Genomic DNA, 13,713 nt, shown 5'->3' on the forward strand with positions numbered 1-13,713 from the left:
ATTCCATTGTCTAGATATAGCACAGTTTATTTATGCATTCACTTACTGAAAGACATCTTGGTTACTCCCAAGTTCAGGCAGTTATGAGTAAAGCTGCTGTAAACATCTGTGTGCAGGTTTTGTGTGGATGTGAGTCTTCGGCTCCTTTGGGTCCGCATCAAGGAGCCTGACTGCTGGATTGAACGGTAGGAGTCTGTCGAGGTTTGTAAGAAGCCACCTAGCTGCCTTCTGAAAGGACTGTGCCATTGTACATTCCCACTAGCAGAGACCCAGCATCCCGCTGCCCCACGTCCTCGCTGGCACATGGTGGTGTCAGTGTTCTGGATTTTGGATATTTTAAAGATGTGTAGTGGTATTGCATCGTTTTGATTTGCATTTCCCTAGTGGCATGTAATGTGGAGCCACTTTCATATGCTTAATTGTCTCTATATCTTTGGTCAAGTGTCTCTTGAGGTCTTTGTCCCATTTTCTAATTGAGTTGTCTGTTTTCTTACTGAGTTTTAAGGGTTCTTTGTATATTTTGGATAAGATGCGTCTTATGCAGATATTTCCTCCCAGCCTGTGGCTTGTCTTCTAGCCCACTTGACATTGTTTTTTGCAGAGCAGTTTTTATTTTAATGAAGTTCAGCTTATCCATTTTTTCTTTCATGGGTTGCCCACCAGTTATATTTCAAAGGAGGGTGTTCATTTGTTTCCTTGTTTAGTTTGATGTTTATTTCGTGTCTTACTTTCAGGCGTTCTTGACCACCTGAATTAAAATAGAAGCCTCCATTCTCAGTTCTCTTTCCTACTTAATTTTTCTCTGGGGCTACACTCTGGGGCCTGCCCTTTGGAGAAGTTACTGCAGTTCCTACCCCTCCCCCCATGTTATCGTGGTAAAACACACACGACATACAGCCTGCCATCTTAGCCATTTTTAAGTGTACAGGTCAGCGGTGTTAGATGTGTCCGTACCGTTGTGCAGCCGTCAGCACCGTCCGTCCCCGTAACTCCTCTCATCTTGTAAGACTGACACTCTCAACCCACTCATGCATAATTCCCGCTTTCCTCCCCACAGGCCCCTGGCAACCGCTCTGCTTTCTGTCTTTACGATTCTGACTACTCTTACGTGCCGCGTATTAGTGGAATCGTACAGTATTTGCCTTTTTGTGGCTGGTTTATTTCATTTAGCATAATGTCTTCAGGGTTCACTTATGTTCTAGCATGTGTCACAGTTTCCTCTCTTTCAGGCTGAATAATATTCCGTCGTGTGGATATGCCACGTTTTGCTTAACCATTTGTCGGTGGACACTCGGGTTTTCTCTGCATTTTGACTATTGTGAATAATGCTGCTGTGAACATGGTACACAGATTTCTCTTTGAGACCCTGCTTTTAATTTTGCGAGATATATTCCCAAAAGTGGAATTGCTGGATTTTGTAGGAATTCTGTTTTTAATTTTTTGAGGAACCGCCAGTGGCTGCACCACTTTATATTCTCACCAGTAGTGCACAAGGTTCCAATTTGTCCATATCCTCGCCAATACTTGTTATTTTCTGTCTGTTTGTTTGTTTGTTTTTGATAGTAGCCGTTCTAATTGGTGTGAAGTGGTATCCCCTTACAGTTTAGATTTGCATTTTTCGCCTAATAATGAAGTGATGTTGACCGGCTTTTCATATGTTTATTGGCCATTTGTTTCTCTTCTTCGGGATGATAATCTACTTAAGTCCTTTGCACATTTTTTAATCTGGTGGTTTGTTGTTGAGTTTTAGAGTTCTCTGTGTTCTGGGTACTAACTCCTTATCGGATATGTGATATGCAGATATTTTCTCTTGTGGGCTGCCGTCTCACTGTTTATAGTGTCTTTTAGTGCACAAAGTTTTTTAATTTTCACGAAGCCCAGTTTGACTATTTTTTCTTTTGTTGCCTGTGCTTTTGGTGTCATATCCAAGAAATCATTGTCAAATCCAATGCCACAAAGCTTTGCCCTGTGTTTCTTCTAAGAGTTTTATAGTTTTAGCTCTTAACACATAAATCTTTGATCCGTTTTGAGTTGATTTTTGTATACGGTGCAAAGTAGGGATCCAGCTTCCTTCTTTTGCGTGGGGATATCCAGTTTTCCCGGCACCATTTGTTGCGGACCGTCCTTGTTGCATTGTCTGGGCATCCCTGTGGAAAATCACCTGTCCATCTGTGCGAGGGTCTGTTTCTGGGCTCGCCGTCGCGTTCCATGGCCTGTGTCTGTCTTGATGCCATTACCATACTGTGTTGATTACTGTCCTTTGTTGCATTTTCTTTTAAGCCCCCTAACTGAATCTTTTAGCTCAGAGTCCATCATTCTAGAAACGTAGCTGAATTGTTATATTATCTGTTTGTCCACAGGTTAAGTGAGAATAGTCCTAGTTCTGACTCCTGGGTGAGACTGAGCACTCGTGTCTGGGGGCCACGTGTTCTTCCGGCCCCTGGTTACACACTCCTGCAGCACATGCCACTGGCGTAGCCTTTCAGTGCTTGGAAAAGCTAGTGCGTGCACGTTAGCCTTGACAAATTAGTGTGATCTTTAACAGCAGCAGCTCCAAAAATCCCACCCCTCCTGGGTTCCCCCGGCATCTCACTGCATGTACTGCGTTTCAACAAACGTTCAGTCCACGGACATTCATCAGATTAACTTTACAAATAAGGAATATGGAAACAGATTTCGAGTAGGAGATAGTGCTAATGATGGGCACATAGGTTCATGTCCACCAGCTCCCTAAGTTACCATAATAAGATTTTTATGGAATAGAGGAGACGTTTTAAATGTAAGTATTGCATTTAACGCACATTTCTGCTTTTTCACTCACTATATGAATCCCTGTGACGTGCCGGGCACTGCGGCAGCACCAGGAATCGAGAATTACTAGGGAGGGTCCCTGAGGGACAGCTGCCAGTCGGGGATCTTTAAAATGCTCTGGCTGTACAGAGCTTGCGGGCCTGTGCACGGGGACCGTGGCAGTAGGAATGACAGCGGAGATGGCGGTCCAACAGTCTTGAAGAGAGGAAGGGTGCATATGAGGTCACAGAAGCAGGAAGGGGCTTGAAGTTACAAGGCAGGCCAGCGGAGGACAGTGAGGGACGGGAGGGGTTGGGCTGGGAAAGGCAAGCAGGAAGCCGATTTTGAGGAACCTGCTCTGCTGTGCTAGGGGATTTATATTTTAGTCCCGGAGACAAAGACCCGTTGCTATATTTAGCCAGCAGTACCAAGTGGCATGTGTGGCGGTGGCCGAGCTGGTCGGGCAGCTGAAGGCAGGAGGCCGGGGAGCGCGCTGTTGGCTTGAGACCTAGTTGGGGGAATGGAGCAGTGGGGGGAAATCATGCTCCTTTCGCTGGAGCCACTCATTTTTTAGAGGCAAATTGTACTTTGGAGCAGTGAGAAGTGGATTTATTACTGAGGCCTTTCCTCAAATTCTAGGTGTACCTTTCAGTCACGGGTAGCCAAAACTTGGGCCCAAATCGGCCGGGGTTGGGAACCAAATTTCACGTAACTCTGAGTTCCTAAGTGGGGCTGGCCCCGGCCTGACCTGACGCGGCTTCTTGGTGGCCTCCGGGTTTCTGCCCTGCCTCCCGTAAGCCTCCCCCTCATTCTCTCCACCCACCATTCCCCTCACACCCCGCTGTCAGCTTGGATTTGCAGCCAGCTCCCTGGGGATAGAGGGCAAATGACAATGAGCACAACACCTTTCTCCTCACGCACTACCTGGAGGCTGTGTGCCCTGCACACCCAGCAACACCACCCCCCTCCCCCTTTTGGGCTTGTTTCTTTTGGGTCACGTGCCTCTCTGAGCCAATCTCTGTGGCCAAAGGGATAAAACACGCTGATTTGTATGAAGCCAGTTAGGGCCCAAAGATGGGGGTGGCATTCGTCCCATTCAAAGACATCGTGGTTTCGGTATTTTAGGACGCTGTTAGTGGGAAGGCGTGGGAGGCAGGGTGGATACCCAGCAGCGAACAGCAGACGTCACTGATCCCAGCTGTATTTCAGAATGTCGCGTTCTTTTTCTTCCCCCAGTTCCCAGTTCCCTTTTAGAAGGCAGCAAGGGGAGGGCCGTCAGACTCGAGCCTCACGTCACCTTCACGTCTGAGAAGGTGCCTGGTAGACAGACCCCCATGCCGAGAGTTCTTTGCCATGCCTTCCTTTGGTGCTGGGTAATTGGGTTCTGTCTTTAAGACTGTGAGTTTGAAAACTCATGCTTGAGTTTACTGAGTAATATTTTACATGTCTAATGTTTTATGTTTATGTCTAAGTGGACTTTTAATTAGTACAGCACAGGAGACTAAAAACAGTAAAGTAGAAATACCCTGAACATTTTTTATATTATGTTCTTTTAAGACCTGATTATTTGTTCAATGCTCTTGGTTAAATAAGTTATAATATATTCACACAGTACACGAAGCCAGCAAGTGACTGCTGGTGGGGACAGGCTTTCCATTTGGGGCGATGAAAATGTTTGAGAATTAGGTAGTGGTGATGGTTGCATAGCCTGTGATTATTCTAAAAGCCACTGAATTGTGCTCTCCGAACCCTGTAGGAAAAGATTTCTGTCCCTTGCTTCGTCCCATTCTTTCTACCACCTGGTATCCCCCTTCACTCCAGCCCAGACTTCTGCTCCCTCTTTAAGACTCTGCCTCCGTGGCCCCTTCTTCTGTAGGAAGCCTTTGCTTACCAACCAGACCAAGAAAAAGATGGGCGTCTTTTGTGTTTCCTAAATAAAGACACACCAGACGGGAAACGGAAAGCCGATGCCGCATAGCCGTTCCCGTGGCCGTCTCCAGGAGCTCGTCTCTTCTCTCATGTGTCTGTTCTTACAGGTTTTCCATCAACAAACAAACAAACAAAACCCTTTTGACTATTAAAGGAATATGACCTAATTGCAAAAACAATCATTGTCCTACACCTATTCACCAAGAGACAAGCTTCTTGGCGACCTCTTAGTGTGTTTCTCTCAGACCTTTTAATGCATATTAATGGGTGCGTGTTTTTAACTAGACATGAGATCATACTTTTGTACAAGTTACTTTGCGTATATTATATTGTGAATAGCTTTCCAGGTCAATAAATATGCTTCGTGATCTCCTTAGTGGTTATGATATCACCTGGATGAATCGGCGATTTAACCAAGCCCTCTGCATCTGATGTTTAGGTTGTCTCTGCAAGTTTGCCATATCGACAGGTGCAGGCTCAACATCGCTGCGGCGAGACCTGTGTGCACCTTGGTGCCTATTTCTTTAGAAGCAGAATTACCGGATTGAAAGTACATGTACATGTTTAAGGTGTCTGATATATATTGTCAAACTGCCCTCTGGAGGACTGCATGTCCATGTAATTTTGAAAGTCCCTTCCGTCTAATGAAACTTAATTAAGACTTTTGAGTATGTGCTACCTCTGCTGAGCTATAGGACAGCTTCAGTAGAGAAACCTGTTTATAACGTGCAGTCAAGAGCCAGTCTCAGCTGCTCATACGAAAAGGAGTCCTGTTTCCACCTCATTTATGCACTATGAGCAAGAGGGAGTATTACAGCCTTTTTCTCTGCCTTCAGAAGCTTTGGGTCTACATCGTTACGGTTCTGTCCCCTGTTCCCATTAAAGGACAAGCCCTATGTCCCAAAGACGTCTTTGGCACAGAATGTCAGGTTTCAGAGTGGTCCAGCCAGACACATCAGATAAGTGGGAATACACCGATAGTTCCTACTTGGCTGTCACGCATTTTCCCTTGGAAAATGGAATTGACTCCACTCAACCAGAAAATATGTTTTTCAGGTTCATGAGATCTGCAGACGTGCCCAAGAAATTAAGTAAGAAATGTGCTAATTATGGCGGGTGGAGGATCCTTCTCCTATTCTTAATCCGTCGGCATAAAAGTAGTTGTTTTGTATTGGATCAAAGTAAAAATTGGGTTAGATGGTTTATGATTTGTCCTCACAGATCTTTTGAGTGAATTATTGTTATGCTTTTCCTTCTTTATTCCTTCTCATCCATTTATTGATATCTATTTCCTGAGGGCCCACTGTAGGCTAAGTACTCTTCTAAATAATTTTCTTAATTTTTCCATTGTCTTAATTTAGCTAATCTTTTTTTTCCTTGTCGTCTCTCCACTGGTTTTAATCATAATTTATCAAATAAAGGCTTTTTAAAAGACAAAACTAAGTAGCCAAAGATATTAAAACATTAATTTTCAAAAGTCCCAGTCTCCCAAATGCCACAGGCCAAATCGTTCTAGTTTTCACTGAGTGTTAGGGTCGTGGATGATTTGCTTGCTTCCTACTTTTCAAAATTCTTCAGATTTTTATAATGGGCATTATATAATCAAAGGAAAAACTCAACTTCAAATAGTAACATAAAATATTTTATATCTGTTTTTTAGACTACAAGATACAGAGATAGGGATTGGACCGTTTAACTGTTAACCGTTAAAATCTAATGCTAACAGCAGCGCTCACCGTCGGTGAGCGGGACGTACAGGAGAGAGGACGTTCAATTGTGCGCATAGTTCAGGACTAATACTGAAATCTAAGTGACACTTGATTTACACACAAATGTCCGAGTTGTTTATTAGCATTTCCTATAAATCTAAGTGGGTCAAATTTATTAAGATTATCTATAATAAATCATAAATAATAATCTCAATAATAGATACCAGACAGATGGATTATCCCGAAGTTCTCCATGGACAGTATCCTGTGGTCTCTTATTAGTGTGTACCATTGTATGAATGACTGTATTTGGGAGGGGAACGTACGTACAAGTATATAGAAGGTAATAGCGTTTGAAACTTGTTCGTCTTGATCACTGAAACTTGTCCCACCTTATTTTAGGAGAATGACATCTTCCTGGGCTGGGAGAAAGGAGCTTATAAGAAATGGGGAAAGAGTAAGAAAAAGTGTTCAGATCTAACTCTAGAAGAAATGAAAAAACAGGCTGCTGTCCAGTGTCTTCGATCTGCTTCTGATGAAGTAAGTTTACATCTTATTTCTAATACTTACAAGGAGAAAAAAAGAGGGAGGTGTTTTTTAAAAGTTTACAAATATAACATCTTGACCAAAAAAGACTTAGAAAAATTAACTACTCATTATCTTACCACTGTAACATAAACAAACATTATCACTTTTTCCTTTAACGCGTTTTAAATATATATATTGAATTTTATGTAACATATTTTTAATAGGTATTATTGTAATTAGACTATGCACAAAATTTTATGTTTTTTTCCCCATTAACATATTTCATCTTGTTACTATATTATTTTTATTCTTTTTAGTGGCTGAGTTATATTTAATCAAATAATATTCCAACAGCAATATCATGTACTCTTTATTACTAGGTATTTAGCTTACTCTTGATTTTTCGTTATCATTTCTAGGATATTTTCACGTGCGGCTTTTTCCATGGTCTATATTATTTCTTTTGGATACATTCCCAGAAGTAGGATAGCAGTTCTAACAATTTAAGAACACTGTATTTTCTTCTGATTTATAATTTTTAGTTTGTATTTTAGAAAATATAAGATTATTTTATTTTTTAACACTTTATGTACTTCAGCATCCTGAAATAACAAAATAGTCTTAGAATATGACATCTGCTGAAGTAAATACTATGAATTTTTATTTTGCTGCTCACTATAAGATGTGATCTCCGAGATCATAACTACTTAGAAAATCATTTTGCTTTTACTGTGCAACTTGAGATAGCGTGCCTTACAGACCTTTATAATGCAGAGTTAAGTTGAGAGAGTCACGCAGAGTATCTAGAGAGGTTCCTGACATCCAGAAACTTCCTTCCGGAACCCAGTCATCTAGTGGTCTGATGTCGGGGTAACCAGCTTTGCTACATTGGACGATCCAGAAGTGATTCTGTCTGGCGGCCACCTACCACGTGTGCCTTTTCCCAGCCGTGTCTCACCCTGCCGAGGGCCACGTGCGAGGGCCGACCCCGCCGCGAGGGCCGCTGGTGTCTGGTCTCTGCTCCCGCCTGGACCCGCACCCTCGCAGTTGCAGTGGTTCTGTCTGCCCGCCGGTGCCGCCCGTGCTCCTGGGCCGGACTGCGGGTTGCCCATCTTCATCTCCTGGTGCCCACCCTGATTTGTTAAGCTGCAGGGAAGGGACAGAGCTGCCTGGCAGTCCCCTCGGTCCCCTCCCACAGCAAGCGCTGTGAGTGATGAGCAGCCCTCAGAGAGAGGAGGAGGATCAGGCAGTCACCTAAAAGGCGTCTGTTTCTACATGACATGGAGGGGAGTAGATTGGTAAAGTAATTCGGAGCTTTTACAGGAATTAAGACGCATACAGTTTTAAAAAGTGAGAGGTTAGTTCAGGTAAATTCTTTGAGCAAAGTCCAAAGAAGCTGCTGAGTCATGGTTGGGAGGCAAACAGCAGCGGGGAGTCTCCGCCGGGGAAAGGATCTTGTTTCTGCTTTGGACCCACGTCGCTGGGAGACGGCTCCAGCCCTCGACCCACAGTGAAGCTGCGTGAAAACAAGGCCTGCTGAAGGCAGCCGTGAGCAAGGAGTCGGATGGGCACCCACCTTACTGTAGTACACCAGACCCAGCCCCTGTGGCTCATCGCGTGTGTGTGGAAGCCATCCTGGTGAGCAGGGTGTGCCGAAAGCAGTTTGCGGTGACGTGGAGGCCGCGCAGGGCGAGGACAGTGGCTTGCGAAGACCTTTGCTGCTCTGCGTTGTTGCTTTGGAAGGACGCTTCCCTTTGCCTGGCCGTCAAGGCGCGAGTTTTGCTTTCAGACCCAGTGGGGCATATTTGTCCCATCTTATTTTTTCCTTCTCATTTTATATTTAAAAAGTTACATTGCTTTTTCTTAACAATGATTGTTTTTTAATCTTATCAAATTAAAATCTCTCATGAGTTTGGCGAGAGATTGGGGGTGAATGAAGAGGAAGGAGGAGGTCCCCAAGTCCCAGCACCCTGTTCCCGAGCTGCGGGCTGCTGTGCAGCAGTGTACAGGCCCATGAAGCCATCTCTCCTGGCTCTTGGAGGGCCAGTGGAAAGAACTTGCAAAGGACCCCTTTAATTATGGCCTGTCAGAGTAGAAAGGAATCACTGTGGTCAGTTATGAATTGTAGGCTGTCTGTGTGTCCCTGGCTTTTCTTTCTAGAATCTGTCTTGCGGCTTCAGTGAAAAGAAAGAAGCAAAAAGACCCTGCATAGGATGTTATAGAGCAGAAATTTCATTTTGTTTTATGTTTTGGCCACAGTGAATGTTTGCATGCGAGTATGTGGTTCATTTCCTAAACACTGAGGATGGCAGTGTTCGTGGTTCTGTGCTTTTTGCCTTCTCAGGTTCAAAAGCCGCAAACAAATTTACAGTGTCATTGAAGATAATAACGTGGATGATGCGGTGGCAGGCAGGCAGGCAGAGGTGATGTTCACCGTTACACGTGAGAGGATCTCTTGTTACTTCCATGTGTGCACGTGTGACTTGCGGGTGTAGTGCTGTTTCTGTAAAAGTATCTGCCGTTATCAGACCCTTCACTGCGTCATGGTTTAAGCAGAACGGCTCGCTTCTCTGCCTCCACCGTTACATACTTGTCATGTGACACTGCGCCCCACCCTATCCCTGCAGTAAGCGGTACCCACCTTACAGCATATCTCTTGACCCATTCAGCCCAGTATTTTGTCTGAGAGACATCACCAAAACTGTGTGGAAACTCAGTTGTGCCAAAATTTAATTTTATACATGGGTTAAAATTTGGCAGCACCTGTGAGGATCCGCACGCAGTGGTGCTCGCTCCCCCAGCAGACCTGGCCTTGGTGCAGCCTTTGCTGGTTCCCTGTGTTTACACACGTGGGTAACACACAGTTCTCTGAGTGCTCATTTTTGTGACACATTTTGCATTTGCTTTGATGGCGGTTGGTGATGGGTCCTGTAAAGAGAAGCGGTGCTCTCCCTCAGTGACGGCCACTGAGACCTCCCCGGGGGGAAGTCCCACGAAGTGACGTGTCCTCAGTGATGACCACTGAGAGCTCCCCTGGGGGAGCTCCCGCGAAGCGACGTGTCCCCAGTGACGGGCCACTGAGAGCTCCCCTGGGGGAGCCCCCGTGAAGCTACATGTGCTAAACTGGGTGTTTAGTGTCTGTAATCAGTGGGCATGGCACACACATATATGCAGACCTCGCTTTTTCCCTTTTAAAAAACATAAAGTGGGATGTTCAATTGTGCTATTGTGTTTTTGAGTCTTCAAGTTTACTTGGTTCTGTTTTCTCTATTGCCAGAGTTAGAGCTTTTTAGATTGTTTTTAATAATTAGTTATATTTCCGTTTTCTTTTTATCGAGCTACTTGAAATTGAATCAAAGCTAGTATTTCATCTCTCATTTTAGGAATGGTTGAGAAGACTGGAAACCCAACAAAGCCCTATTTGGGGAGTAAATAAAGACAGAATGCAGTGATAACTTACTTCAGTTAAGTTAGCTTTGAAAGTGATAGCGTTGCTGCTAATGCTATCTGGGTAACTGCTTGATCTGGGATTATTCACAGAGCCTTATGGAGGGTTTGTGCCCTGGTATGTGGGGTCTCACTGCAGAATATTCTTACATTCAGCTAAGCCCACCAGCAGAATTCTTTTTGCCAGTAAAAGGACACAGGACCTCTTAGTATTTCACACATGGAACGTTCATATGCTCTACAAGGTTTTTGTAAAGTATTTCCTAGCAGTTTACTTTCAAGGTTAATTTCGACCATGTGTGTGTATGTGTGTACATATATACATACATATATCTTTTTCTTGGCATGCTAACGTTTGAATTTAATTCATTCTGGATAATAAGGAGAACATCGAAACTGATAAGTAACGCTCATCCAGCACTTAAATGGACCAGGCGCCCTGTGTACGCCGTAAAAGGCGATGCTGTGCTCCCTCTACAGGCCAGACCCCTGAGAAGCCAGCGGCACCGAAGGCCAAGAATGCCAGCCGTCGCGGCTGTCACAGGCAGCCCTGCCTGGGGAAGCCTGCGCTCACCCCCGGGCGTGGGTGGGCAGGGCATTCTGGGAAGCCTGTGGGCCGCTGGGGGGACCTTGGCTCTTCCTTTGAGAAGCCCGAAGGGTTGGAGAGTTTGGAGCCCCGGGGGACAGGACTTGACTTAAATGCTGTGCTGAGCGTGGCCAGGACGGGACGAGGCCGCACAGGCGGAGGGGCAGAGGTGCACTGGGAACCAGTAGGAAGCCGCTGCCGCCGGTCGGGGAGGCAGAGGGGTGAGCCCTGGTTGGCCTCTAAGTATATCTCGAAGGTAGAGCAGACAGGACTAGATGTGGGGTGGAGAGAAGGGGAGGAGTCGAGGGAGATAGCCCAGGATTTGGTCTGAGGATCTGCAGGAATGGCACTCTGTTACTGAGGAAAGGAGGTCGGGCAGGAGCACGCAATTACAGGTGGGCAGGTACGAGGGAAGGTGCAAACCTGAGATGCCCGTGCGAGAGGCGAGTGGGAATTTTTACACGGCAGCTCGATCCGCGCGTCTGGCGTGGATGGGGCTGGGTGGTTGGGGGGCAGACGTAACGTAATAGGCCATTTGCTTGTTTATCTTGCCCAGAGCTGCAGCCTCACATGTCTGTAGGGGCCAGGTAGGAGGCTAAATGAGGAAGGCAGCAGGAGGGGCGAGGCCGCCGTGACTACGAAGCTCCGCCCACCCCCTTTGGACCACGAGCGGCGCCCGCACCCTTGCCTCCCCCTGAGTAGGTGGCCCTGTGGGAATCCAGACCCAGGGACATTCCCCTGGGCCATTTCCTCTGAGAAGTAAGAGTTATTGGAATGTTAATGTCCTAAGGGCGGGGACTTGTCTCTCCGTGTCCTTCCTGACACGTTGGGGTGCTCCCGACCATTTTGTCGACTGAACGAAAGAGTGGGTGAATAAGTGGGTGATAAACCAGTGAATGGGGGTGCATTTGGAAGGCTGCTTGCTGAACGCATCCTGGAACTTGCCAGTCTCCATGTGTGGCTCACCGGGTTTCAGACGAGAGTACTCTCACTTGAATTTAGAGCACTCTGATGGTTTACAGGGCATTTTTACATGTCTGTCTGGTACTGGGAGGTATGATGCTTTTTATAGTTAGGAAAAGCAATTCTTGAGTTAAATGGTAGAGTGTTAGCATTTTTTTTCCATCAGCAGCATGTTCTCACTAAAATATGAGTATAATTTTATTGTCTTAATGTACTATAGGCTCTCAATATTCTCTAATGCCATTGTGGATATGGTATGATAGTAAAATATGATTCTTTACATTATCTAATAGATGATATTATAATGGAGAAAGTGAATAAAATTTTTCATTAACAGCTCCAAATTAACAACTTGGAATATGCCCTGAGATGACAGGGTACGATGGCTGCTTCCGATGCCCCTTTTTGCTTCTCAGTTTGCTATTATGACAGCTGGTAGTCTGATGATTACAAAAAATATATATGTATATACACATGTGGGATGCTGCCGTAGTCAAGGAGAAGAGACAGAAGCCTGGTGGGTAGAGCTTGCTTTTATGCACGGAGCTAAGGAGTAGGTTCATTGTTTCTTTGCCATTTATATAGGAGAGCAAATATGTGTACCTCTAAGCTGCATTACTATCTAGAACAACTAAATTCCACAGTTGTGTGATGGTGATTTCTGAGACAAAGCATGAGAAAGAACATCTAGTCACTAGGTTGCGTGGTGGCTCCACGTAGACTGTTAATGGTCAGCGGGGTTCCACACCGAGAGAGCTGGAAGGAACGACCGATCCCAGGAGGCTTGATGTTTGCGCTGGAGACTGGCACCGGGTTAGGAACGCGGCGACACAGGCTTGCTGTGCAGAACAGCAGCAGCAGCGTGTCAGCTGACACTGGCGTTGGGTTCATGATCTGGAGAAAATGGAATTAAACGGCCATGCTCACCCCACCGTGGACGCTATGGTAAGCGGAGAGAGTCTTTCCGGTGGATTGTGTCGTCGGAGCAGTGTTTATGACTAATGGCTGCCATGGTTTTTGAGAGTGTTTTTAAGGAAAGAACAGTTTTCTTCTAGTCCATTTCCTTGTCTCCCTCTGTCCCGTCTCCCTATTAAAAGCTGTGATCTGCTGTGGCTAGAATGTAACTATCAGTGTGTGCGATTAACCATTTTCATCAGAATCTGTTTCTTGTCGCTCAGACTGTGTAACTGCTGGATTTCTCGTTTAGGAGATCTGCAATGCTTGTGCTGAGTCATTTGAGTTAAGTGAATGGGGTAAAGTTCTATTTTTAGCCCTCAAGGGCCCATGAGGGCGAAGGGCGAGCAGAGTCATGTGCATCTGCCCGGTGCTGCCCACCTAGATCCATTTTATGTACTTTTGGCTGCTGAATAAATACAATATTCCTAGAAAATACATTCGCTTTTTTTGTGCGTTGTAAAGCTTTTTCGTAACTCCTGTGAGGAATCATTTTTAAAGTGTAAAAGTCACATGAGTGAAGCAGCAGTTGCCGTGGCTGCTCCCAGCGCTGATTTTCCTTTAAAGGTCAGTGCTCGCTCTCGTCGCCCCAGACTCCGGCTCTTCCGCGCGCTCTCAACTTGGCCCCGTGTCCGTGTGGAGGCCGATACCCTGTTCGCGACCCTGAAAAGAAAAAGCTGTCACAGTCGCTCACGGCGTTGGCCCGTGTTTTCTAAACTGCTCTTCTCGTGGCAGTCGTGTGTGTGCACTTTGCAAAAGGAAAAAATGCCTTGGTTTTCTTGAGACCGGGAGCTCCTGGAGGACTGA

At 45.5% G+C, this 13,713-nt stretch overlaps 1 protein-coding gene across 4 annotated transcripts in view; it reads left to right on the forward strand.

Annotated features, from left to right (window-relative positions):
* KIAA0232 (KIAA0232 ortholog) overlaps nt 1-13,713 on the forward strand; it is a 67,369-nt gene that overhangs the window by 31,118 nt on the left and 22,538 nt on the right. For 3 of the 4 annotated variants that reach the window (XM_039838230.1, XM_039838231.1, XM_039838232.1), the window contains exon 3: nt 6,831-6,968. In XM_039838230.1, coding sequence (XP_039694164.1) covers nt 6,831-6,968 — 138 coding nt within the window. Of the gene's footprint in view, nt 1-6,830; nt 6,969-13,713 lie in introns of those variants that run through there. The other variant, XM_039838233.1, reaches the window with a different exon arrangement.

This window comes from Pteropus medius, unplaced genomic scaffold (genome assembly GCF_902729225.1).
Source record: "Pteropus medius unplaced genomic scaffold, Ma_sr-lr_union100, whole genome shotgun sequence".
Taxonomy (NCBI): domain Eukaryota; kingdom Metazoa; phylum Chordata; class Mammalia; order Chiroptera; family Pteropodidae; genus Pteropus; species Pteropus medius.